This window comes from Sander lucioperca, chromosome 6 (assembly GCF_008315115.2).
Source record: "Sander lucioperca isolate FBNREF2018 chromosome 6, SLUC_FBN_1.2, whole genome shotgun sequence".
NCBI classification, from domain to species: domain Eukaryota; kingdom Metazoa; phylum Chordata; class Actinopteri; order Perciformes; family Percidae; genus Sander; species Sander lucioperca.
In genome coordinates, this window is record NC_050178.1 from 28,872,719 (window position 1) to 28,896,651 (window position 23,933).

General features: G+C 39.8%; 3 protein-coding genes across 5 annotated transcripts in view; all 3 read right to left on the minus strand.

Moving 5' to 3' along the window:
* Window positions 1-4,188, minus strand: part of LOC118495300 (nuclear factor 7, brain-like) — a 1,057,410-nt gene extending 1,053,222 nt beyond the window's left edge. Inside the window, exon 1 of the mRNA XM_036002415.1 lies at window positions 3,990-4,188. The gene's annotated coding sequence lies outside the window, so the exon portion shown is untranslated. The remainder of the gene's footprint in view (window positions 1-3,989) is intronic.
* On the minus strand, window positions 1,656-13,760 carry LOC116052782 (zinc-binding protein A33-like). 2 transcript variants are annotated; one of them, XM_036002410.1, is made up of 3 exons: window positions 13,597-13,760; window positions 12,196-13,487; window positions 1,656-2,591 (listed from the first exon to the last, which is right to left on the minus strand). In XM_036002410.1, exons 2-3 carry the CDS (start codon window positions 13,468-13,470, stop codon window positions 2,472-2,474), a joined length of 1,395 nt encoding a protein of 464 aa, XP_035858303.1. In that variant the 5' UTR covers window positions 13,471-13,487; window positions 13,597-13,760; the 3' UTR covers window positions 1,656-2,471. The 2 variants fall into 2 exon arrangements, with proteins under 2 accessions (XP_035858303.1, XP_031159472.1); XM_031303612.2 differs by lacking the exon at window positions 1,656-2,591 and having other exon boundaries at window positions 11,395-13,487.
* Window positions 11,395-22,152, minus strand: LOC116052779 (nuclear factor 7, ovary-like). Of its 2 annotated transcripts, XM_036002409.1 has the most exons (4): window positions 21,951-22,152; window positions 21,693-21,867; window positions 18,322-19,588; window positions 11,395-12,010 (listed from the first exon to the last, which is right to left on the minus strand). In XM_036002409.1, the coding sequence occupies exons 2-3, from the start codon at window positions 21,848-21,850 to the stop codon at window positions 18,355-18,357; spliced, it is 1,392 nt and encodes a 463-aa protein (XP_035858302.1). In that variant the 5' UTR covers window positions 21,851-21,867; window positions 21,951-22,152; the 3' UTR covers window positions 11,395-12,010; window positions 18,322-18,354. The 2 variants fall into 2 exon arrangements, with proteins under 2 accessions (XP_035858302.1, XP_031159469.1); XM_031303609.2 differs by lacking the exons at window positions 11,395-12,010; window positions 18,322-19,588 and having other exon boundaries at window positions 20,304-21,867.
* Window positions 22,153-23,933: the final 1,781 nt, after the last annotated feature.

Here is a 23,933-nt window from a genome sequence, read left to right on the forward strand (position 1 = left end):
TTGTATCCTCTCTCTCTCTGTAGCTATGTTTCCATCCACATGTCTTTATCTGAATTAAGTGATATCGAATGAAAAATGCCCTATGGAAACAGTAAAATTCGATTGAATTTCATGAATATCGACTCAAAGGAAATACTTTCGGTCTCATCGGACTTTATCTTGATCGATATACGGCTTATGCGATAATTTTCCTGAATGGAAACATTATTTGCGGAATAAATAAAGAATTGCGATTAAGTTTTAGGTCATTTTATGGTTGCAACCCACCACAAAACAAAGAAGAAGAAGTTTTAGTTAATTTCCGCCCAGTATTTCCACTCTGTTTGCACACAACAACAACAAAGACAGATGTAAGTGGACGAACGAGGAGACAAGAGACTTTTTTAATTTAATTTACGAGCTGTCGTTCCCACACTGTCCATTGTTGTCGGGCATTTACTACATCTGCATCTGCATCATCTTAGCAATGTGTTGATAGCGTCGTTGTTTTCTTATTATAGCTTGATATGTTGCTATCAGCTGGCACATAAGCACTATTACAACTTGTGCAATATTGATCACTTATTGGTAGATGGCGCGATCCATTTTGTCTAGCAAAACTTTGTTCGCAAATGTTTGCTTAAATGTTGTGCGATTCAGTGCGAAAATGAATGGAAACACCTTAAAATGTCTCAAATCAATTCGATATACCAATTTGACCGCAAAACAGCATGTGACGTCATTACGCCCAGGTTTTTATTCGCTTTAAAGCCGTTGGATGGAAACACACTTTCACCAGCTTTATTCGCATGAGTTTTTTTACCGAACTTCAGATAACATTTTGTTATTGACAAGTGGTTGGACAATTGGACGATTGACAAGTGGTTGGAAACTAGCTTGTGTCAGAGTTTTTCCAGCTGACAGTTTGCTCTCCCCTACTGCCTATTTGTTTTGTTGTGATGTTGAGAAGCGAGACATGGGAACTTTCTTTCTGCAGCATTTCTTCAGAGACAAACTGAAACCTCCACTGTACATTTACTACCACTTATCAAGTAAACTGCTGATATATCAGCCTATATATTCCTGTTTGCACACAGCTTCCCTGTCAAACAGTCCTTACCTAGGTACTGTCAGGGCACGCCCTCATACTTCTGCTTCTGGCTAGTAGTCCTTATCTAGCTACTGCACATGTGCGACTCCCAACAAAGATTGAACAGAAGTGAGAGGTCTCACTCTGAAGCTAAAACAGAGAACTTAACACACAGGGTGAAAAGAGGAGCTGCAGCAATGAGCAGTACAACAACAATATGTTTTTTTTTTTATTTTTGTTTTTTTTTAAATTAATCCATGTGAACCTATTCTGGTACAACCTCTAAATACAATTATGAACCTGAAAATGAGCATAATATGAGCACTTTAAGCATCACTTTACTGTTCTCCACTTCATCAGGGTTAGCAGCCGAGGGAGATGAAATGATTGCAAAAACAAGATAGTATGGTGCTGTTGAATAAACTGGAGGCTGTTGCCACTTTTTAGCACTATTGTATTTTCTCATTGCTTTAACTTTCACAGGAGCCCACCTTAAAACTGCTAAAACTGACCTTAAATAGAAGGACTCCTCCTCTGATTAAATAATTAACAGCAGAATTCAACTGATGGAAACTGAATGAAACACTTTTACAGAATCATCTTTTCTTTATTACATCAAATAGAAAATTGTTCATATATTTTGGAAAATTTAGAATAAATGTAATGTAATTTAACAGATTTTAATGTACAATCTGGACTAAAATTTAAGAGAAAAAGTTTTTGGGATCTGAACAATGATGTTGCATAAACATGCAGTTTTTGATAAATTGATTCATTTTCCTCTATTTGGATTAAATCAGCTTCTACAAAGTGTTTGCTGCTCCACACAAACAAGTCAAAAATGATAAAACATAAACAACAACTTAAAAAGAAAAAAGTATTGTTAAAAAAGAATGAAACATGAAAAAACAACTTCTATTGCCTTTGACTGCAGCACTTCAACATATTTTATTGTTTTGGCATTTAGGTCTTTATTTTGGTGACAGCTTGGACATGAGAGGGGAGAGAGGGGGAATGACGTGCAGGAAAAGTGCCGCAAGTCGGAATTGAACCTGCAGCCTCTGTGTCGAGGACAGAGCCTCTATATATGGTGTGTGCTCCGAGGCCCCCAGGAGTTCAACATATTTGATGCAGATATTGTTTTTGCAGAATTCTGCAATTTTTGGGTTGTATTGTAAATCGCATGGATAAAGGGGTCAGCTAGATTGATGTAATCTTTAAAAAGATCAACTAAACAAAAAGCAGATTGTCAAACTAAACAACAAATGAAAAGAAAATGAAACATATCTTTGTAATAATGAGACACTGGGATGACAGGTGCAAATTACATAAGAGGTGAAATTCAGCGAATATTCCCTTTAAGAAATAAAGAACATCATGAATATAACCATCCTCTTTATCTCTAACTGCTCTGCTCTACTTTCACACACACATTCACTGGTGATATCGTCAGTGGGACGTTAACCCCAGTGCTAATGAATGGAAACATCTTCTCAGTGAAAGTGCGTGTGAAGGTGTGTATGTGTGTGTTGTGTGTGTTAGTATCAGCATCAGAGAATGACAGCTTTCCTCTCTTCAAGTCCAGAGTCACTCTGATCCTCTGGACCTTCTTCTGCACTACAAGATCAGTGGGTGGAGCTGGTGGGGACCAGGCTGAGTATTTACCTTGATAGAACCCTATTCTCCATAATCCAGACAGTATGACTCCCTTCCTCTGGACAGACTCTTCTACCACTCCCAGTGACCAGCCTGTACTGTCTCCAACCTCGACATCCCAGCTGTGAGTCCCTGAGTTAAAGCCCTCAGAGCCCAGGACAGAGGGGTATCTATCAAACCTCTCTGGATTATCAGGAAGCTGCTGTCTCTTTCCTAGTTTCACACTGGTCAGATATTTAGACAGGGTGAGGGTTGGATAAGAAGAGTTTGGGTCCAGAATCACAGGAGTGTAGGAGACCATGTCCTTCATCTTGTTCCAGATGTTGAATCTCAGGTTGCCCAGGTGTTTGGCCTGGTCTATCAGAGCTCCTGAGAGCAGCTGTGGATCATCCAGCAGGGGGCGCTGCTGGACTCTTTCCACTGCAGCCTTGTAGTTGATCAGGAATGAGACGTCTTCAGCTCTCAGTTCCTCCTCTGTGGCTCTGACTGTGTCTGAAAGAGCTGCTATCTGTCTGCTCAGAGCCTCCATCTTCTTCTTCATCCTCTGACTCTTCTGCTCCTCTTCCTCCCACAGTGCAGCCAACCTGGCCTCCTCTTCCTCTTCTAGAAACTGGTGAAGCTTCGTAAACTGCCCCTTAATCTGCTTCTCTGTGCGTCGCGCCTGGAGCTTCATGTGTTCTGCTGTTTGATCAAACTTCACTCTAACTTGTTCAAAACCCTTTATCTTCTTCTTTAAGGGCTCCAGAGTTTCCTGAAGCTCCTTCCTGTGTTGTCGTGCAGCTTCATCGATGGGTCTGATTCTGTGGTTGGAGTGTGTTTCTGAACGCAGACAGATGAGACACACTGGCTGCTGATGGTCCAGACAGAAGAGTTTGAGTTTCTCAGAGTGCAGACTGCAGAGAGCCTCTGAAGCTCTCTGATCTCTCTCCAGTAAGAAGGCCTCACACAGGTTCTTTAACACCCGGTTAGAAGGCGGTTCATACAAAGATCTTTTCTTACAAACTGGACACTCCTTTGTTGGTTTCTGTCTCCACCATCTCTGCAGACAGTCTTTACAGAAGCTGTGGCTACATGACAGAAGAACAGGATTTCTAAATACATCATGACAGACCGGACAGCAGAGATCCTCCTCTGACCTGGAAGCCATTTTGTCTCTGAGTGAAGCTGAAAACAGTCAGTACAGTCAGTCATGCCTCAACTCCCTTCTCTACTAACTTCACTGCAATTCATTTTCACTTTGAGTCGTGTAAATAGTCAAACTCACCTTCAGTGTGTGGTGTGTCAGCAGGTTGAAGCAGCAGGGTTGTAGTTTTCCACTTTTCTCTCCTGTAGCTGAACTCACTCAGAGGAAGTTGTTAGTTTGATCTGAAAGTGAATCTGATCGTGTTTTTCAGTCTATGTATCTCTCTGCAGTGAGGACGAAAAACAAACGGTTTCCTGGTTTGTCTCGGGTGAGTCAGTTGAGGTTAGAGCTCTGTCACACTTCCTCTGCTGAGAGGCTGGGGCATCGGTTAGAAGGCATGAGCCTGGAGACGTCACTTAACAAAGGTTTATTTCCTCTCAAAAATGAGATGCAAATGCACAAAAAATTTAAACTAAACATTTTTTCAATATATTTTTTACAACAGATTGTGGCTTATTCACATACAGTAACAGTTACACAATTTAATTTCTTCATCTCAAAGCTTATTAAAATTAAAGTGAAGTTTAAAAAACTTTTTTTATATATTAATAAAAAAAAAAAAAAAAAGAAAATATATATATATATATATATATATATATATTGACGTGAATAATAATTATTAGTTACATGGCAGAATTAAAAGGCTATACATAATGTATTTTCAAGCATGGACCGTTTGGACGTTGTGTAAAATATAAATAAAAACAACCTATATTCAGTTGAATACACGACAAAGACGAGATATTTAATGTTCAAACTGATAAACTTCATTGTTTTTTTTGCAAATATTCACTCATTTAGAATTTGATGCCTGCAACACGTTCCAAAAAAGCTGGGGGCAGGGGAAACAAAAGACTGGGAAAGTTGAGAAATGCTCAAAAAACAGCTGTTTGGAACATTCCACAGTTGAACAGGTTAATTGGTCATGATTGGGTATAAAAGAAGCATCCCCAAAAGCAATGGCGTGGGAAGGGGGGTGCTGAAGGACCCCTGCTGGCAGGAGCTGGATTTAGATTAGATTAGAATATAGCCTACTAAAAATCAACTTATAGCTGCTATAGAGGTCAAAGTGAAAGTGAGTCAAGTGACGTGACTTGCTGAGAAGCGAGCAGGCTGAGGCTAGTTGACTGGAACGTTAGTTGTAGAGAAGAATATGTCACAGAAAAGGATCCAAGATTTTTTCTTCCGGCATAGTAATGCGGCTAAAATTACCAAGATTTCATCTGTAGATGTTACAGTTGATGTTTCCTCGTCCACCACCTCTGTTGGGGAGCCTGAGTCTGAAATAACGTTAGCAAGCAACTCGGCTAACGTTAGCAGCACCATCACTTTACAGAAGGATTCGAAAAGCCCTGTCAGCTGAAGTGAGGAAAATATCTTTAAGGCTTCAGTTGATGAAAACTGATATGTTTGAATACTCACACATAGGTCTAACACCTTTAGGGATATTACTTTGACTTGGAGTGTACCTATAGGTCATGTAACGCTGACATGACTTCTCACATGATCATAGTCATGACAGTTGTTTCACAACTGATGTCTCTCATCCTATTGGGGTATTCTGTACTTTTCCAATGTCCCATGCTGATGTGGCCTGTCAATGCCAGCTCATTGTTTGTTGGCAGTAGGGATGATGGTCTAATCCAGTCACATCATTGATTATCTGATCAGGAAAAAGCCCATAGGGATGTGTATGTGTTTATACAAGTCACGAAGACAGTGGAGGAGATAAGGAAGACATGATACAGGAGTTCCTGTTTCACTCTTACTGGAGTAAAGACCTTTCTGCTTTCCTGGGGTACAAGGAGTAAACCCCCACCCATGCTGAGGACATAGAGGAAGGACTACACCCAGAGAGAATAAATAGGGACTGAACTGTTCAGCATTTGCGCATAACTGGGAGACACAAGGAGGTGTCAGTTGTATAGCCCGCATGTTAGGTTTGAGAGAGATTGAGGACCCAAATGCAGAGTGAGGCAGGCAGGCAGCAGATGGCTTGAGTTCAGGGATTTATTGATAACAAAAAACGGCAGCTCAGAGGCTGGAAAAACCATACGAAGAAACTCAAAGAAAAATACAAAAGCGACAGGAAAAACACAGGCTGACGGCAACACGGGCAGGAAACAAAAGGAGCAAACTTACAGGGACAGGACACAACAGAATACAAACTGCCGGCTCCAGGACACAAAACGATCTGACAAAAGCCAAGGGGAAGACAAAGACTAAATACACAGGGTAACGAGGAAACAAGAGGCAGGTGACACAAGGGCTGGGAAACAGGTGGAAAACATCAGGCAATCACACAGGCGGGAAAACACAAAGTAAAGCTAGACAAGACAGAAAACAGACTATCAAAATAAAACAGGAAACAGGAACAACAGACAGGAAACATGAAATAAACTAAACACAGAGACTTGACACAAGATACAGCGACACAACAGGGAACAGAAATATACAGAATAATTATATAAAAAACAGAAAATGTACAAAACCATAACACCGCATGTATAGGCCTGCATGTGTATTTGTATATATTTTAAAATGTTGTTACTACAGAAGTGTTGACTTTATTCTATCGTCGCAGTAATTTATTTCAGTCCACTGGTTAAGTGATCATCAAAACGAATACGCTTAAGAGGGATGGTTTAGAGTTTAGAGTGTAAGGCAATTGGAATCAGAATCTGGGGCCTAAGTGCCTGGGGATTCCAGATCTTATTTTATCCCTCTTCACAGCCAAGCAACTTCAGTTATCCTGGAAGGAGGTTCGGGACAGAAACTTTTCAACGGTCTTTTCAGCTGAGATGATAATGAATGATAAGCCATTTCTTGTGTCATTTGTTGTGTTAGAGTGCCATCTGGGCACAATTGGTAATTATCCTGAAATACAGGAATATGTTCAGCTTACTTCCTGTTCATGTAAGAGTGTAAACTACGGTTTACACGCTGGTTCAGTGTCTCCTGAAACTTTGGTTATTCTGCAAAAAGATTAAGTTGCTTTAAAGATAATCCCGTTCCCTGTGAGGGCAATGCCTGTAAGTATGATTGTTTTCATTGCATATGTTTTGTGTAACAGAAACCGCTGTGACGTGGTTTGGACACATTTGCTGTGGAGAAGGCACAAGTTAGGAAATTGTTGGCGAGGTCATTGCAGCCTGATTATTAGCAAATATTTTCAAGCCAAACATCTCTGGTGTGGTTTTGATGATCAGAAAAGTATACCTTAGCTATATACTGAAACAGGCTAATGATGTCAAGTGCGCTTCTATGATGTGGGTGCGCGCAGTGGAGTCGGAGTGGCGAGTGCTGTCGCATAATTGTGGAACAGTGGAATTTGTGGCTGCCCAGGACTTTTCTAAAACTTCTCACTCTCACCCAGACACTTCGCTAAAATGACGTATTTAGCTGTCAAAATCCGAAACATTTCCTGGGGAGAGAAATCGTCAGACATCCACTATTTTATTATTCAGCAGCCCTGGTCAAAAATAGGTTCCCGCGTGCCTGCCCAGAAGGCTTGTCGTTCACAAGCAGGGGTGGGGCGAGGTTCACCACTTAGTGAACAACTGCGTGAGCAAATAGTCCAACAGTTTAAGAACGTTTCTCAACATACAATTGCAAGGATTTTAGGGATTTCATCATCTACAGTCCATAATATCATCAACAGATCCAGAGAATCTGGAGAAATCTCTGCACGTAAGCGGCAAGGCCAAAAACCAACATGGAATGCACGTGACCTTCGATCCCTCAGTCATTACATCACTGCGTTAAAAACTGACATCATTATGTAAAGGATATTACCACGTAGGCTCAGGAACAGTGATGCTGGGTAACTCTAATCTGACCACTTTTTTCAGTAACGAGTAATCTAACGCGTTACTCTTTCCAAACCAGTAATCAGATTAAAGTTACTTATCCAAGTCACTGTGCGTTACTATTTTTGTCATTTTCCTTAGTAAAAATATATATTGTTTTTGCTTTCTTCTTGCGTATCAGGGAGTGAAGTCACGTAGGCTATCCGACGACAAGTCACGTTTTCAGCATGTGGACAGTTAACGTGTACCACGCAGTGACACAAACGTAAACAACAATGGAGGGAGGAGAGAGATGCGCGTTTTCTAGCTGGAAATACAGTCACTATTTTGAGTTTGTGTCAGCTAAAGATGGCAATATTAAGGTTCGTTGTACACTGTGCTGGTGGCGACAAAGTGCTATCTAGCTACAAAAATACTACGTCAAATTTGAAGAAACATTTGGAGTCGCAGCACCGCAGTCAAACTTACAGAGCAAGTCCTGCCAGGTGGTGCAAAGCAGAGAGAAGAAGGTCCCCCACCACCCAAACAACAAAAGCTGGACTTCGGTGCAAAACCAGTAAGTGGGGGAGAGTTGAAGAAGTTGGTCGGGCAGTATGTTGTAGAGGAAATGCTCCCCTTAAACACGGTTGACTCGCCTTCGTTTTGTGCCATAATAAACAAGATCCCTACTACTGTCAATGCCGAGCTGCCTCACAGAACAGCTTTGTCACGGTTGTCATTTTTATGTTGAGGCGGCGGGGTGCTGTCAGCAGCTGCTGAATGTAACTAATAAAGTAACTTGTAATCTAACTTAGTTACTTTTAAAATCAAGTAATCTGTAAAGTAACTAAATTACTTTTAAAATCAAGTAATCTGTAAAGTAACTAAGTTACTTTTTCAAAGTAACTGTGGCAACACTGCTCAGGAACATTTCGGTAAAAAACACTGACAGTTAACACAGTTAGCTGCTACATCTACATGTGAAAGTTAAAACTCTACCATGCAAAGCGCTTTCGCTATATATCAACAACACCCAGAAACGCCGCCGGCTTCTCTGGGCCCGAGCTCATCTGAGATGGACTGACGCAAAGTGGAAAAGTGAGCTGTGGTCTGACGAGTCCACATTTCAAATTGTTTTTGGAAATCATGGACGTCATGTCCTCCGGGCCAAAGAGGAAAAGGACCATCCAGATTGCTATCAGCGCAAAGCCAGGATCTGTGATGGTATGGGGGTGTGTTAGTGCCCATGGCATGGGTAACTTGCACACCTGTGAAGGCCCCATTGATGCTGAAAGGTACAGGTTTTGGAGAAACATATGCTGCCATCCAAGCAACGTCTTTTTCAGGGACGTCCTGATTTTTTCACCAACACAATGCTAAGCCACATTCTGCACGTGTTACAACAGCGTGGCTTCGTAGTGAAAGAGTGTGGGTACTAGACTGGCCTGCCTGCAGTTCAGACCTGTCTCCCATTGAAATTATGTGGTGCATTATGAAGCGTAAAATATGACAACGAGACCCCGGACCTTTGAGCAACTGAAGTCGTACATCAAGCAAGAATGGGAAAGAATTCCACCTACAAAGATTCAACAATTACTGTCCTCAGATCCCAAAATCTTATCGAGTGTTGTTAGAAGGAAAGGCGATGTTACACAGAAATCATTGTATTCTGTTTTTATTTACGTTTTACACAACGTCCCAACTTCATTGGAATTGGGTTGTGTAGTATTCATATTTCTGTCTGCGTGTTCCTCTGTACGTCAGTCCAAGATTTTGCAGTTTTTAATACATTTCATGTCAGCTGTGTGGTGGCATTTTACAGAACTACAGAAGGTGTAAATACTATTCATGATTTCATGATACATGTAAAAAGAACAGTAACTAACACAAATCCTTGGTTGGTTTAGGGATGCAACTAATGATTATTTTCCTTGTCGATTAATCTGTGGAATATTTTCTCAATTAATTGTTTAGATGTTTGGTCTCTAAAATGTCAGAAAACGATAAAGAAATGTGGATCAGTGTTCCCAAAGTCCCAAGATAAACGTCCTCAAATGTCTTGTTTTGTCCACAAAAGATATTCAGTTTACTGTCACAGAGGAGAGAAGAAAAAAAACATTTAAAAGTGTGACATTTTTTTCAAACCGACTATCAGAATAGTTAGCGATTAATTTAATAGATAACAACTAATGGATTAATCATTGCAGCTTTGTTAAATAGATATGTTGGATAGAAAACTGTGTCTACTTGTTTCTCTTCAGATGGACCGATAATACAAGATATTGTCTTTTAAACTGTCAGCAACAAGTATTCATGCTTCACTGTGTTGTACACCCTGACAGGCTTTTCTCATGAACCATTTGTATATATAGCTACACAAAGTAAAGCTCTGTAATTGGGATGTATTCTACATATTTATTACTGTCACCAGCACATTATCTACTGCTGTATAAGAGTGTGAAGATCCTCGTAGGGAGGAGGTCGGGGGGGATGTTTGGCTCCTAAAACACAGGGCTTTCAAGCCAACTAACTTAGCCAGCAACAAGGACCAGCAACAGCCGTGAAGTTGCCAAGTGTAACGTTACTTTACTGACACTTTGAGTAAGGCTTCAGACTTCCAAGTGAAGACATATTTACCTCCTCTGCTGACAGGAATAACAAATGTCCAAATTCCTCTACAGTGCGACAGTAAGTCTCGTGGTTATGACACCATCGTTAGCCAATTTTTACAAAAATGTCTACTACGGAGCCATAACGTGAGGTACAAGGTAATGGAGCCTTTTATACATTGTCGTGTTTCTTTAGAAATAAACAATGGACAAATAGAGTCTTTAAACGCTTCAGATGTAAAGTTATTCGCTGTCAAAGTGACGTCAGAATGAATGGCGGTCAATGGAATACTAACGGCGGGTGATGGCTTATTAGCATCAAAATGGCGCCATAGGAGCTACGCGTGACGGGGAGAGGCTTACCCCCTTGGTTCAAACACAACCAGACGTCTTCTTCATTGGTGTTCTAGATGGTAGTCATGTTGTTGCTCATTACTGCCACCTTCTGGAGTTACGTATTTCCTCCAATTTAAAACTTTATATTTTTTACAACTTTAATGAAATAATACATTCACGTATACAGCATTTCAGACAACACTCAAAATAATGATACTGAGAAACAATAATATGACTTTAAATAACAAAAAATTGTGTTATTTGCAAGAACAAAGTATGTAGAGGGGATGAATAAACAATAATATAAATTACATCAAGGGGAAAAAAAAGATTCCTCTAAAAGTTCAGTTTTGTTACTTTTTTTAGTGTCTATAAGTTTGAGAGACTTAATATATTCCTTAAATTCAGAGCACATTCACCGTCTCTCTCTCACATACACGTAAGCACTGAGCTATTCCTTAAGGAGCTTCCCCGGTCTTATAAAAAGATGATAGCCTGCCAGAGCTTCCTGTAATTGGTCCGAATGTCTGAACCATCCAAAAAGTGTTTTCATACTGCAAATGAACCGAACCATGGTTCAGTTTGGTCTGAACCGAGACCACCTCTTCTGATCGGACCAAAATTTGGTCTTTTGATCCGGACCATTGTCCGAGGCCCCTTTCTCACCTGCAATTTTGGTTCGGACTACACTGAAAAGTCTGAAAGTCTGGTTATGAGGTAGGTGTGAAAACGCCCCCACTGATGGAAACTGAATGAAACTAAATTGTCTTTATTACATTAAACAGAAAATTGTTCATATGTTTTGGAAAATGTAAAAGACATTTAATGTAATCAGACATTGATTTTAGATTACTATAATCTGGAATAGAATTGAAAATAACGTTAGTTTGATTTAAATAATGGTTGGCTGCTCAAACATTCAGTTATTGATAATTGAATACTTTTTCTTTTTTGTGATCAAATCAGCTTCTACAAAGTGTTTTCTGTCTTCATGGCTCTACACACACTAGTCAAACTAATAAAACATCAACAACAATTTAAAATAAAAACAGTATTGATAAAAAAAAGCAAAAAGCTAAATGAACCAAAAGATCAAAAACTAAATTAAATCATTTTACACATGAAAAAAATAAAAGTTGCTTTTGACTGCATCACTTGAATTTTTGGGTTGTATTGTAAATCGGTTGGATAAAAGTGTCAGCTAGATGAATTACAAAAAATAGTTAAACAAAAACAAAGAATGTCAAACTAAACAAACAATAAGTAAAACTAAACATATCTTAAACAAAAAAACAAGGATATTTTTGTATTAATGAGACATTAGAAGGACAGGTGCAGATTAAGAGGTTAAATTCAGCGACTTTTCCCTTTAAGAAATAAACATCATGAATATAATCATCCTCTTTATCTCTAACTGCTCTGTTCCACTGTCGCACACACCTTCACTGGTAATATCTTCAGTGGGACAATATCCCAAGTGCTAATGTATGGAAACAAATTCTTATTAAAAAGTAATGATATCTTTTCAGTGATAGTATATGTGAAGGTGTATATGTGTGTGTTAGTATCAGCATCAGAGAACGACAGCTCTCCTCTGTTCCAGTCCAGAGTCACTCTGATTCTCTGGAGCTTCTTCTGCACTACGAGATCAGTGGGTGGAGCTGATGCTGACTGTGCTGCGTATTTACCTTTATGGAACAATATTCTCCGTACTCCAGACAGTATGACTCCCTTCCTCTGGACAGACTTTGCTAACACACCCAGTGACCAGCCTGTACTGTCTCCAACCTCGACATCCCAGCTGTGAGTCCCTGAGTTAAAGCCCTCAGAGCCCTGGACATAGGGGTATTTATCAAACCTCTCTGGATTATCAGGAAGCTGCTGTCTCTCTCCTCCTGTCACACTGGTCAGATCTTCAGACAGGATGAGTTTTGGATGAGCAGTGTTTGGGTCCAGAATGACAGGAGTGTAGGAGACCATATCCTTCATCTTGTTCCAGATGTTGAAGCTCAGGTTGCCCAGGTGTTTGGTCTCATCTATCAGAGCTCCTGAGAGCAGCTGTGGCTCATCCAGCAGGGGGCGCTGCTGGACTCTTTCCACTGCAGCCTTGTAGTTCATCAGGAATGAGACGTCTTCAGCTCTCAGCTGCTCCTCTGTGGCTCTGACTGTGTCTGAAAGAGCTGCTATCTCTCTGCTCAGAGCCTCCATCTTCTCCTTCATCCTCTGACTCTTCTGCTCCTCATCCTCCCTCAGTGCAGCCATTTTGGCCTCCTCTTCCTCTTCTAGAAACTGGTGAAGCTTCTTAAACTGATCCTTAATCTGTGTCTCTGTGCGTCGGGCCTGGAGCTTTATGTGTTTTGCTGTCTGATCACACTTCACTTTAACTTGTTCAAAACCCTTTAACTTCTCCTTTAAGGGCTCCAGAGTTTCCTGAAGCTCCTTCCTGTGTTGTCGTGCAGCTTCATCGACGGGTCTGATTCTGTGGTTGGAGTGTGTTTCTGAATGCAGACAGATGAGACACACTGGCTGCTGATGGTCCAGACAGAAGAGTTTGAGTTTCTCTGAGTGCAGACTGCAGAGAGCCTCTGAAGCTCTCTGATCTCTCTCCAGTAAGAAGGCCTCACACAGGTTCTTCAACACCAGGTTACAAGGTGGTTCATCCCTTGAAGATCTTCTCTTACAAACTGGACACTCCTGTGTTGGTTTCTCTGTCCGCCAACTCTGCAGACAGTCTTTACAGAAGCTGTGGCTACATGATAGAAGAACAGGATTTCTAAAGACATCGTGACAGACCGGACAGCAGAGATCCTCCTCTGATCTGGAAGCCATTTTGTCTCTGAGTGAAGCTGAAAACACAGCAGACAGAAAGTACAGTCAGTCATGGCTCCCCTCCCTTTTCTACTAACTTCACTGAAATTTACTTTCACTTTGAGTCATGTTTATAGTCAAACTCACCTTCAGCAGTGTTGTAGTTTTCCACTTGTCTCTCCTGTAGCTGAACTCACTAAGAAGAAGTTGTTAGTTTGATCTGAAGGTGAATCTGATCCTCTGTTTTTTCCGTCCGTTTCTCTCTGTAGCGAGGACAAAAAAGAAACTGTTTCCTGGTTAGTCTCAGGTTAGTCAGGTGAGGGGAGGAGCTCTGTCACACCTCCTCTGCTGAAAGCTGTTGTAACACAGCGTTGTGTTTAAGTCCAAAGGTGAGATTCATTGCTGGATATGTTGACTGATAGTGTGCAGCAGGCTGATGCAACAGTTATGTTCATGTCTAACAGTAGTTAGGATGAATGTAGTTTAAGGGTTAAAACATAATTTAGTTAAATCTCAGGAATATTCTGTTTTGGGGAATGAAGGATCATTGAACATTGAGGGAAATATTTAACATGGAATATTGTTGGAGAGAGGTAGTTTGTACTTTAAGTGGTGACATTGAATGGTGTCAACAAAAGGTTTTGTAAATAATGGCTCTCCAGGAATACAGGGGATGTGTTTGTTAGGCCTTGTATTCATTGTGTCATGACAGGTTTTAAATGTTAAAATGTGTTTGCTTACAATTAAAACTCACCCTGTGTCTTTAACAACACTTGAAGGGACAGCAAATATACACTGATAATCAATTTTGCATTTTAATTTTGAATCTTAAAAAGTAATGATACGCAAATGATTAAAACATTTATTTTTTCAGTAGAGATTCATGATTAACCTGTTTTAACCAGTTTAGTATCAGTTGGTGCACAAGATCATGAAGCACATCAATAAATAACAGCAAAATTCAACTGATGAAAAACTGAATTAAACACATTTACAGAATCATCGAGAAATACGTAGATTAATTTAGAAGAAATCTACAGATTCAGCCTAAAACAAATACCATCTAAAAGTGTATTTTGGAAGTTTTATTTCCATTAGAGTAAAATAAGACATGGAAGCAAAATAGACCAAAATCTCTAAATTGACATGAAAACATGAAAAAGTGTCATGCATTAAACAGTAACTTCATCATTATGATCGTAGGCTCCTCATCTAATAATAACCGTGTTTTTTCATTATTGGTGCAGTGTTTTTCCTTTAAAATTAACACAATTGCAGCAATAGCCTTTTTCAGTTTAGTGTGAAGATTTTTGTTCCAACAACACTAAAAGATTTAAAATGATTTATTGCCATTTGTAAAATAAACAAAACTATGTCCCTCTCCTTTGTGCAGTCACTTATTCTAAATATATACTTGAAACTAGTAGCTTAGAAAACATGCACATTGTGGCAGAGTTTCCTTTGGTGTTTGTGGTTAACCTAGTGAATACTAAAAAGTCTCTGTGTGAACTGATTATTTTGTTGAGTATTTATTAAATCTATTAAACAATTGCGTAAGGGAAATAAGATAAAGTGGTAAGGCAGTCAGAGTTGTGTTAATATAACGCTTTGGTTAAATTTCAAATAAATATATATTCATTAACTATTAGGCCTTTTTTCTTTCCTTGAGCCCCTGCCGCCCAAAATGCGCGTTCACCGTCCCATACTCTTTCATGTAGTAGGCCTACACACTAAGCACTGAGCTATTCCTTAAAGGAGCTTCCCCAGTCTTATAACATGAAGATAGTTGCCAGAGCTTCCTGTAGTTGGTCCGAAAGTCTGAACCATCCAAAAATGCTTTCACACTATAAAAGAACCGGACCATGGTTCAGCTTGGACCGAGACTACCTCTTTACCTCTTTTCTTACAGGTTTCACACCTGTAATTTTGGTTCGGATCAAACTGAAAAGTCTGAAGGTCCGGACCAAACAAGATAGGTGTGAAAGCCCCCTGAGACCGTTTTCAAGCGGACCAGAGTTTGGTTGTTTGATCCGCACCAGAGTTTGGATGAGCTTTCACACCACCACAAACAAACTGGACTATTCAAACTTAAAGTGCTCATATTATGCTTTGTGGCTTTTTCCCTTTCCTTTATTGTGTTATATCTTTTTTGTGCATTTTGTGGTTTACAAAGTGAAAAAGCCCAAAGTCCACCGCAAAGGGACTTACCATCTCCAACAGAAAACACTGTTCACAAACTGCTCCAAACAGCTCTATTGTAGTCCAGTCTTTACTTCAGAGACAAACGTGGTCACTTTTCAACTAGGGCTGTCAAACGATAACATTTTCTTAATCGCGATTAATCGTTGAATTTCTATAGTTAATTGCGATTAATCGCATGTTTTATCACATGATTAAAATTCTATTATTTTGCATTTCAGAACTGTTTTTAAGTACATATTAACAATGGAAAGTCATTCTTACCAGTGGATCTTGATTGGGAATCAAATGAATGCAAAGAAAATGACTTTATGAACTTGATTTTAAGATTTGTATTTGTTTATTATATATTTAATCTAGTCACACATTTGAATCTAGAGTTAATATTAGGGTTGGGTATTGTTTGGTTTGGATACCGGTGCTAAAGCGGTACTTTTAAAACGGTACCGGTGCCTTAACGGTGCCTGAACTGATACTTTTTAAGAAAGTTACAAAAAAGAAGGGTACTAAACAGTTGGCGACATTAAAGAATGGCTTGTTGATTGCTAAGGCCATATCATCAAAATTAAATATTTAATAATAATGTAATCACTATAACAACTTATTTCACTAGTAAATAGCTGTTGAATGACAAAAACAACCACCAGATTGGAAAAGGGCATTTAACAACAACTTTGAATGCACCACGAGGTTGTAAATTACCAGTTTCATTGAACGCACCGTCTGTTTTTCCGACAACAGCAGCTGCAGACAAACTTTACACAGTTTAGCGTTAGCTGTCAGCATTGTAACCGTGTTTAATCCAGCTTCTAGCTAGCGGTAGGCTAACGTTAGCTGCTGTCGAGTAGAGTGTTAACTAGCGTCACGTGCAGCGGTGTTTCTGTTTCCTGTAACGTCTGTTTCAGAGCATCAGAGAGAAGTGCAGACATATCAAGGGCACCAGAATGAGGCACCGAAATCCGCGTTGCTATTCCTGCAGCAGCAGGATGTGTTACGAGGAAGTACGGCAAAATAGTAGTCTGTTAGGCACGACGCAAAGCCAAGTGAAGTGAAAATAAATTAATAAATGGCGGCATGCGATTAATACGATTAAAAAAAATTAACGCATTATGCCTGGCCCTTAATCGCATCGCGATTAACGCGTTAATGCTGACAGCCCTATTTTTAACACAAGTTATAATGCTCGCCTAGCTGCTAGCGTAGGACGCCCTCATACTCTGCTTCTGACTGGCTAGTAGTCCTTACCTAGGTGCTGTCAGGGCACGCCCTCGTACTCTGCTTCTGACTGGCTAGTAGTCCTTACCTAGGTACTATCAGGACATGCCCTCATACTCTGCTTCTGACTGGCTAGTAGTCCTTACCTAGGTACTGTCAGGGCATGCCCTCATACTCTGCTTCTGACTGGCTAGTAGTCCTTACCTAGGTACTGTCAGGGCACACCCTCATACTCTGCTTCTGACTGGCTAGTAGTCCTTACCTAGGTACTGTCAGGGCACACCCTCATACGCTGCACTGAAATGTGATGTCTCACTCTGTAGCTAAAACAGAGAGCTCAACACACAGGGTGAAAAGAGGAGCTGCAACAATGTGCAGTACAACAAAAATATGTTTTTTATTTTAAAAATTAAACCATGTAAACCTATTCTGGTACAACCTCTAAATACAATTATGAACCTGAAAATGAGCATAATATGAGCACTTTAAGCATCACTTTACTGTTCTCCACTTCATCAGGGTTAGCAGCCGAGGGAGATGAAATGATTGTAAAAACAAGATAGTATGGTGCTGTTGAATAAACTGGAGGCTGTTGCCACTTTTTAGCACTATTGTATTTTCTCATTGCTTTAACTTTCACAGGAGCCCACCTTAAAACTGCTAAAACTGACATGTCCACCTTAAATAGAAGGACTCCTCCTCTGATTAAATAATTAACAGCAGAATTCAACTGATGGAAACTGAATGAAACACTTACATCGACTAGAAAATTGTTCATATATTTTGGAAAATTTAAAATCAATTTATTGTAATTTAACTTAGATTTTAATGTACAATCTGGACTAGAATTTAAGAGAAAAAAGTTTTTGGGATCTGAACAATGATGTTGCATAAACATGCAGTTTTTGATAAATTGATTCATTTTCCTCTATTTGGATTAAATCAGCTTCTACAAAGTGTTTGCTGCTCCACACAAACAAGTCAAAATGATAAAACATAAACAACAACTTAAAAAGAAAAAAAGTATTGTTAAAAAAGAATGAAACATGAAAAAAAATAAATGTTTTATTGTTTTGGCATTTAGGTCTTTATTTTGGTGACAGCTTGGACATGAGGGGGAGAGAGGGGGAATGACGTGCAGGAAAAGTGCTGCAGGTCGGAATTGAACCTGCAGCCTCTGTGTCGAGGACAGAGCCTCTATATATGGTGTGTGCTCCAAGGCCCCCAGGAGTTTGCAGAATTCTGCAATTTTTGGGTTGTATTGTAAATCGCATGGATAAAGGGGTCAGCTAGATTAATGTAATCTTTAAAAAGGTCAACTAAACAAAAAGCAGATTGTTAAACTAAACAACAAATGAAAAGAAAATGAAACATATCTTTGTAAAAATGAGACATTGGGATGACAGGTGCAAATTACATAAGAGGTGAAATTCAGCGAATATTCCCTTTAAGAAATAAAGAACATCATGAATATAATCATCCTCTTTATCTCTAACTGCTCTGCTCCACTGTTACACACACCTTCACTGGTGATATCTTCAGTGGGACTTCATCCCCAGTGAAAATGAATGGAAACATCTTCTCAGTGAAAGTGTGTGTGAAGGTGTGTATGTGTGTGTCAGTATCAGCATCAGAGAACGACAGCTTTCCTCTGTTCCAGTCCAGAGTCACTCTGATCCTCTGGAGCTGCTTCTGCACTACGAGAACAGTGGGCAGAGCTGGTGCTGACCGTGCTGAGTATTTACCTTGATAGAACATTATTCTCCATAATCCAGACTGTATGAATCCCTTTCTCTGGACAGACTCTGCTAACACTCCCAGTGACCAGACTGCTTTGTCTCCAACCTCGACATCCCAGCTGTGAGTCCCTGAGTTAAAGCCCTCAGAGCCCAGGACACAGTGGTGCTTATCAATCCTCTCTGGATTATCAGGAAGCTGCTGTTCCTGTCCTACTCTCACACTGGTCAGATCTTCAGACAGGATGAGGTTGGGTTTAGCAGTGTTTGGGTCCAGAATCACAGGAGTGTAGGAGACCATGTCCTTCATCTTGTTCCAGATGTTGAATCTCAGGTTGCCCAGGTGTTTGGCCTCGTCTATCAGAGCTCCTGAGAGCAGCTGTGGATCATCCAGCAGGGGGCGCTGCTGGACTCTTTCCACTGCAGCCTTGTAGTTGATCAGGAATGAGACGTCTTCAGCTCTCAGCTCCTCCTCTGCGGCTCTGACTGTGTCTGAAAGAGCTGCTATCTCTCTGCTCAGAGCCTCCATCTTCTCCTTCATCCTCTGACTCTTCTGCTCCTCTTCCTCCCTCAGTGCAGCCATCCTGGCCTCCTCTTCCTCTTCTAGAAACTGGTGAAGCTTCTTAAACTGCTCCTTAATCTGTGTCTCTGTGCGTCGGGCCTGGAGCTTCATGTGCTTTGCTGTTTGATCAAACTTCACATTAACTTGTTCAAAAACCTTCAACTTCTTCTTTAAGGGCTCCAGAGTTTCCTGAAGTTTCTTCTTGTGTTGTCGTGCAGCTTCATCGATGGGTCTGATTCTGTGGTTGGAGTGTGTTTCTGAATCTCTGCAGATGACACACACTGGCTGCTGATGGTCCAGACAGAAGAGTTTGAGTTTCTCAGAGTGCAGACTGCAGAGACCCTCTGAAGCTCTCTGATCTCTCTCCAGTAAGAAGGCCTCACACAGGTTCTTTAACACCAGGTTACAAGGTGGATCATACAAAGATCTTTTCTTACAAACTTTGTAAGTGTCCACCACCTTAAAACTGATATATCCACCTTAAAACTGACATGTCCACCTTAGAAGGACTCCACCTCTGATTTAATGACTAATTAAATTCAACTGATGGAAAGTGTATGAAACAAAATTTTCTTTATTACATTAAACAGAAAATTCTTCATATGTTTTGGAAAATGTAAAATACATTTAATGTAATTAAACATTGATTTTAATATTATTATAATCTGGACTAGAATTGAAAATAAAGTTAGTTTGATTGAAATAATATTTGACTGCTCAAACATTCAGTTATTGATAATTGAATAATTTTTCTTTTTTTGTGATCAAATCAGCTTCTACAAAGTGTTTTCTGTCTTCATGGCTCTACACACACTAGTCAAACTAATAAAACATGAACAACAATTTAAAATAAAAACAGTATTGATAAAAAAGCAAAAGGCTAAATGAACCAAAAGATCAAAAAAGGAATGAAATCATTTTACACATGAAAAAAAACTTGCTTTTGACTGCATCACTTGAAGCAGTTTGATAAAATATTTAATAAAGATAATATTTATGTAGAATCCTTGCAATTTTTGGGTTGTATTGTAAATCGCTTGGATAAAAGTGTCAGCTAGATGAATTACAAAAAATAGGTAAACCAAAACAAAGAATGTCAAACTAAACAAACAATAAGTAAAACTAAACATATCTTAAACAAAAAAACAAGCATATTTTTTGTATTAATGAGACATTAGAAGGACAGGTGCAGATTAAGAGGTTAAATTCAGCGACTTTTCCCTTTAAGAAATAAACATTATGAATATAATCTTCCTCTTTATCTCTAACTGCTCTGTTCCACTGTCACACACACCTTCACTGGTGATATCTTCAGTGGGACAATATCCCAAGTGCTAATGAATGGAAACATCTTCTCAGTGAAAAGGAATGGAAACATCCTTCTACAGAAAGTTTGTATGACGGTGAAGGTGTGTATGTGTGTGTTAGTATCAGCATCAGAGAACGATAACTTTCCTTTTTTCCAGTCCAGAGTCACTCTGATCCTCTGGAGCTTCTTCTGCACTACGAGATCGGTTTCTGGATCTGGTAATGACCATGCTGAGTATTTACCTTGATACAACATTATTCTCCATAATCCAGACAGTATGACTCCCTTCCTCTGGACAGACTCTGCTAACACACCGAGTGACCAGCCTGTACTGTCTCCAACCTCGACATCCCAGCTGTGAGTCCCTGAGTTAAAGCCCTCAGAGCCCAGGACAGAGTGGAATCTATCAAACCTCTCTGGATTATCAGGAAGCTGCTGTCTCTTTCCCCATCTCATACTGGTCAGATCTTCAGACAGGATGAGATATGGACCAGCAGTGTTTGGGTCCAGAATCACAGGAGTGTAGGAGATAATGTCCTTCATCTTGTTCCAGATGTTGAAGCTCAGGTTGCCCAGGTGTTTGGCCTGGTCTATCAGAGCTCCTGAGAGCAGCTGTGGATCATCCAGCAGGGGGCGCTGCTGGACTCTTTCCACTGCAGCCTTGTAGTTGATCAGGAATGAGACGTGGTCAGCTCTCAGCTCCTCCTCTGTGGCTCTGACTGTGTCTGAAAGAGCTGCTATCTGTCTGCTCAGAGCCTCCATCTTCTCCTTCATCCTCTGACTCTTCTGCTTCTCTTCCTCCCTCAGTGCAGCCATTCTGGCCTCCTCTTCCTCTTCTAGAAACTGGTGAAGCTTCTTAAACTGCTCCTTAATCTGCGTCTCTGTGCGTCGGGCCTGGACCTTGATGTGTTTTGCTGTTTGCTCAAACTTCACTTTAACTTGTTCAAAAACCTTTAACTTGTTCTTTAAGGGCTCCAGAGTTTCCTGAAGTTTCTTCTTGTGTTGTCGTGCAGCTTCATCGATGGGTCTGAATCTGTGGTTGGAGTGTGTTTCTGAATCTCTGCAGATGACACACACTGGCTGCTGATGGTCCAGACAGAAGAGTTTGAGTTTCTCAGAGTGCAGACTGCAAAGAGCCTCTGAAGCTCTCTGATCTCTCTCCAGTAAGAAGGCCTCACACAGGTTCTTTAACACCAAGTTACAAGGCGGTTCATACAAAGATCTTTTCTTACAAACTGGACACTCCTGTGTTGGTTTCTCTGTCCACCAGCTCTGGAGACAGTCTTTACAGAAGCTGTGGCTACATGATAGAAGAACAGGATTTCTAAATACATCATGACAGACCGGACAGCAGAGATCCTCCTCTGATCTGGAAGCCATTTTATCTCTGAGTGAAGCTGAAAACACAACAGACAGAAAGTACCGTGAGTCATGGCTGAAATTTACTTTCACTTTGAGTCGTGTATATAGTCAAACTCACCTTCAGTGTGTGGAGTGTCAGCAGGTTGAAGCAGCAGGGTTGTAGTTTTCCATTTTCTCTCCTGTAGCTGAACTCACTCAGAGGAAGTTGTTAGTTTGGTCTGAAAGTGAATCTGATCGTGTTTTTCAGTCTATGTATCTCTCTGCAGTGAGGATGAAAAAACAAACTGTTTCCTGGTTTGTCTCGGGTGAGTCAGTTGAGGTTAGAGCTCTGTCACACTTCCTCTGCTGAGAGGCTGGGGCATCGGTTAGAAGGCATGAGCCTGGAGACGTCACTTAACAAAGGTTTATTTCCTCTCAAAAATGGAGATGCAAATGCACAAAAAAATAAAACTCAATATATTTTTTATTTTACAACAGATTGTGGCTTATTCACATACAGTAAAAGTAACAGAATTTAATTTCTTCATCTCAAAGCTAATTAAAATTGAAGTGAAGTTTAAAAAAGTTTTCATTTGGCTTATGAGAAACAAACACTGAGAATATGTATTTCAATTCTAAAAATACAGAGAAAGAAAACTATGAAAAATAGAGTTCGTTAATATACATTGACGTGAATAATAAATATTAGTTACATGGCAGAATTAATAAGCTATACATAATATTTTTTCAAGCAAGGTCTGTTGGGACGTTGTGTAAAACGTAAATAAAATCCTTTTCAACTTATATTCAATTGAATACACTACAAAGACAAGATATTTAATGTTCAAACTTCATTGTTTTTTTTGCAAATATTCACTCATTTAGAATTTGATGCCTGCAACACGTTCCAAAAAAGCTGGGACAGAGTCAACAAAAAACTGGGAAAGTTGAGAAATGCAAAAAAAACAGCTGTTTGGAACATTCCACAGGTGAACAGGTTAATTGGTTATGATTGGGTATAAAAGAAGCATCCTCAAAAGGCTCAGTCATTCACAAGCAGGGATGGGGCGAGGTTCACCACTTAGTGAACAACTGCGTGAGCAAATAGTCCAACAGTTTAAGAACTTTCTCAACATACAATTGCAAGGATTTTAGGGATTTCATCATCTCCAGTCCATAATATCATCAAAAGATCCAGAGAATCTGGAGAAATCTCTGCACGTAAGCGGCAAGGCCAAAAACCAACATGGAATGCCTGTGACCTTCGATCCCTCAGGCAGCACTGCATTAAAAACCAACATCATTATGTAAAGGATATTACCACGTGGGCTCAGGAACATTTCGGAAAAAAAACATTGTCAGTTAACACAGTTAGTCGCTACATCTACATGTGAAAGTTAAAACTCTACCATGCAAAGCGAAAGCCAAATATCAACAACACCCAGAAACACCACCGGCTTCTCTGGGCCCGAGCTCATCTGAGATGGACTGACTCAGAGTGGAAAAGTGGGCTGTGGTCTTCTTCTTTGGTGTTCTAGATGGTAGTCATGTTGTTGCTCATTACTGCCACCTTCTGGAGTTACGTATTTCCTCCAATTTAAAACTTTATCTTCTTTACAACTTTATTGAAATAATAAATTTAAATATACAGCATTTCAGACAATAATCAAAATAATGATACAGAGAAACAATAATATGACTTTAAATAAATAAAAATAGTTTTATTTGCTAGAACAAAGTATGTAGAGGGGATGAATAAACAATAATATAAAATTACATTAAAGCAACACAATATTTAACTTTTCCAGCTTCGGTCCCCTACAGGATGTCTCATTGGAACTACAGCTCACGCTACCCGGCGCTATAGTTCCAATGAGACAACCTGTAGGGGACTGAAGCTGGAAAAGTTACAGTGTTGCTTTAAGAGACAAAACCAAACATTATTCCTCTAAAAGTTCAGTTTTGTTACTTTTTTTGGTGTTTTTTGAGAGACTTTTTTTTTTTTTTTTTACAAATTTGCCAGATAGTGTGATTGGTTTTACACAATATATATAATGCATAATTCGAGTCCAAAAAGTAATTGAATGTAAACAATGGTAAAATGAACGTGTTATAGATTCTG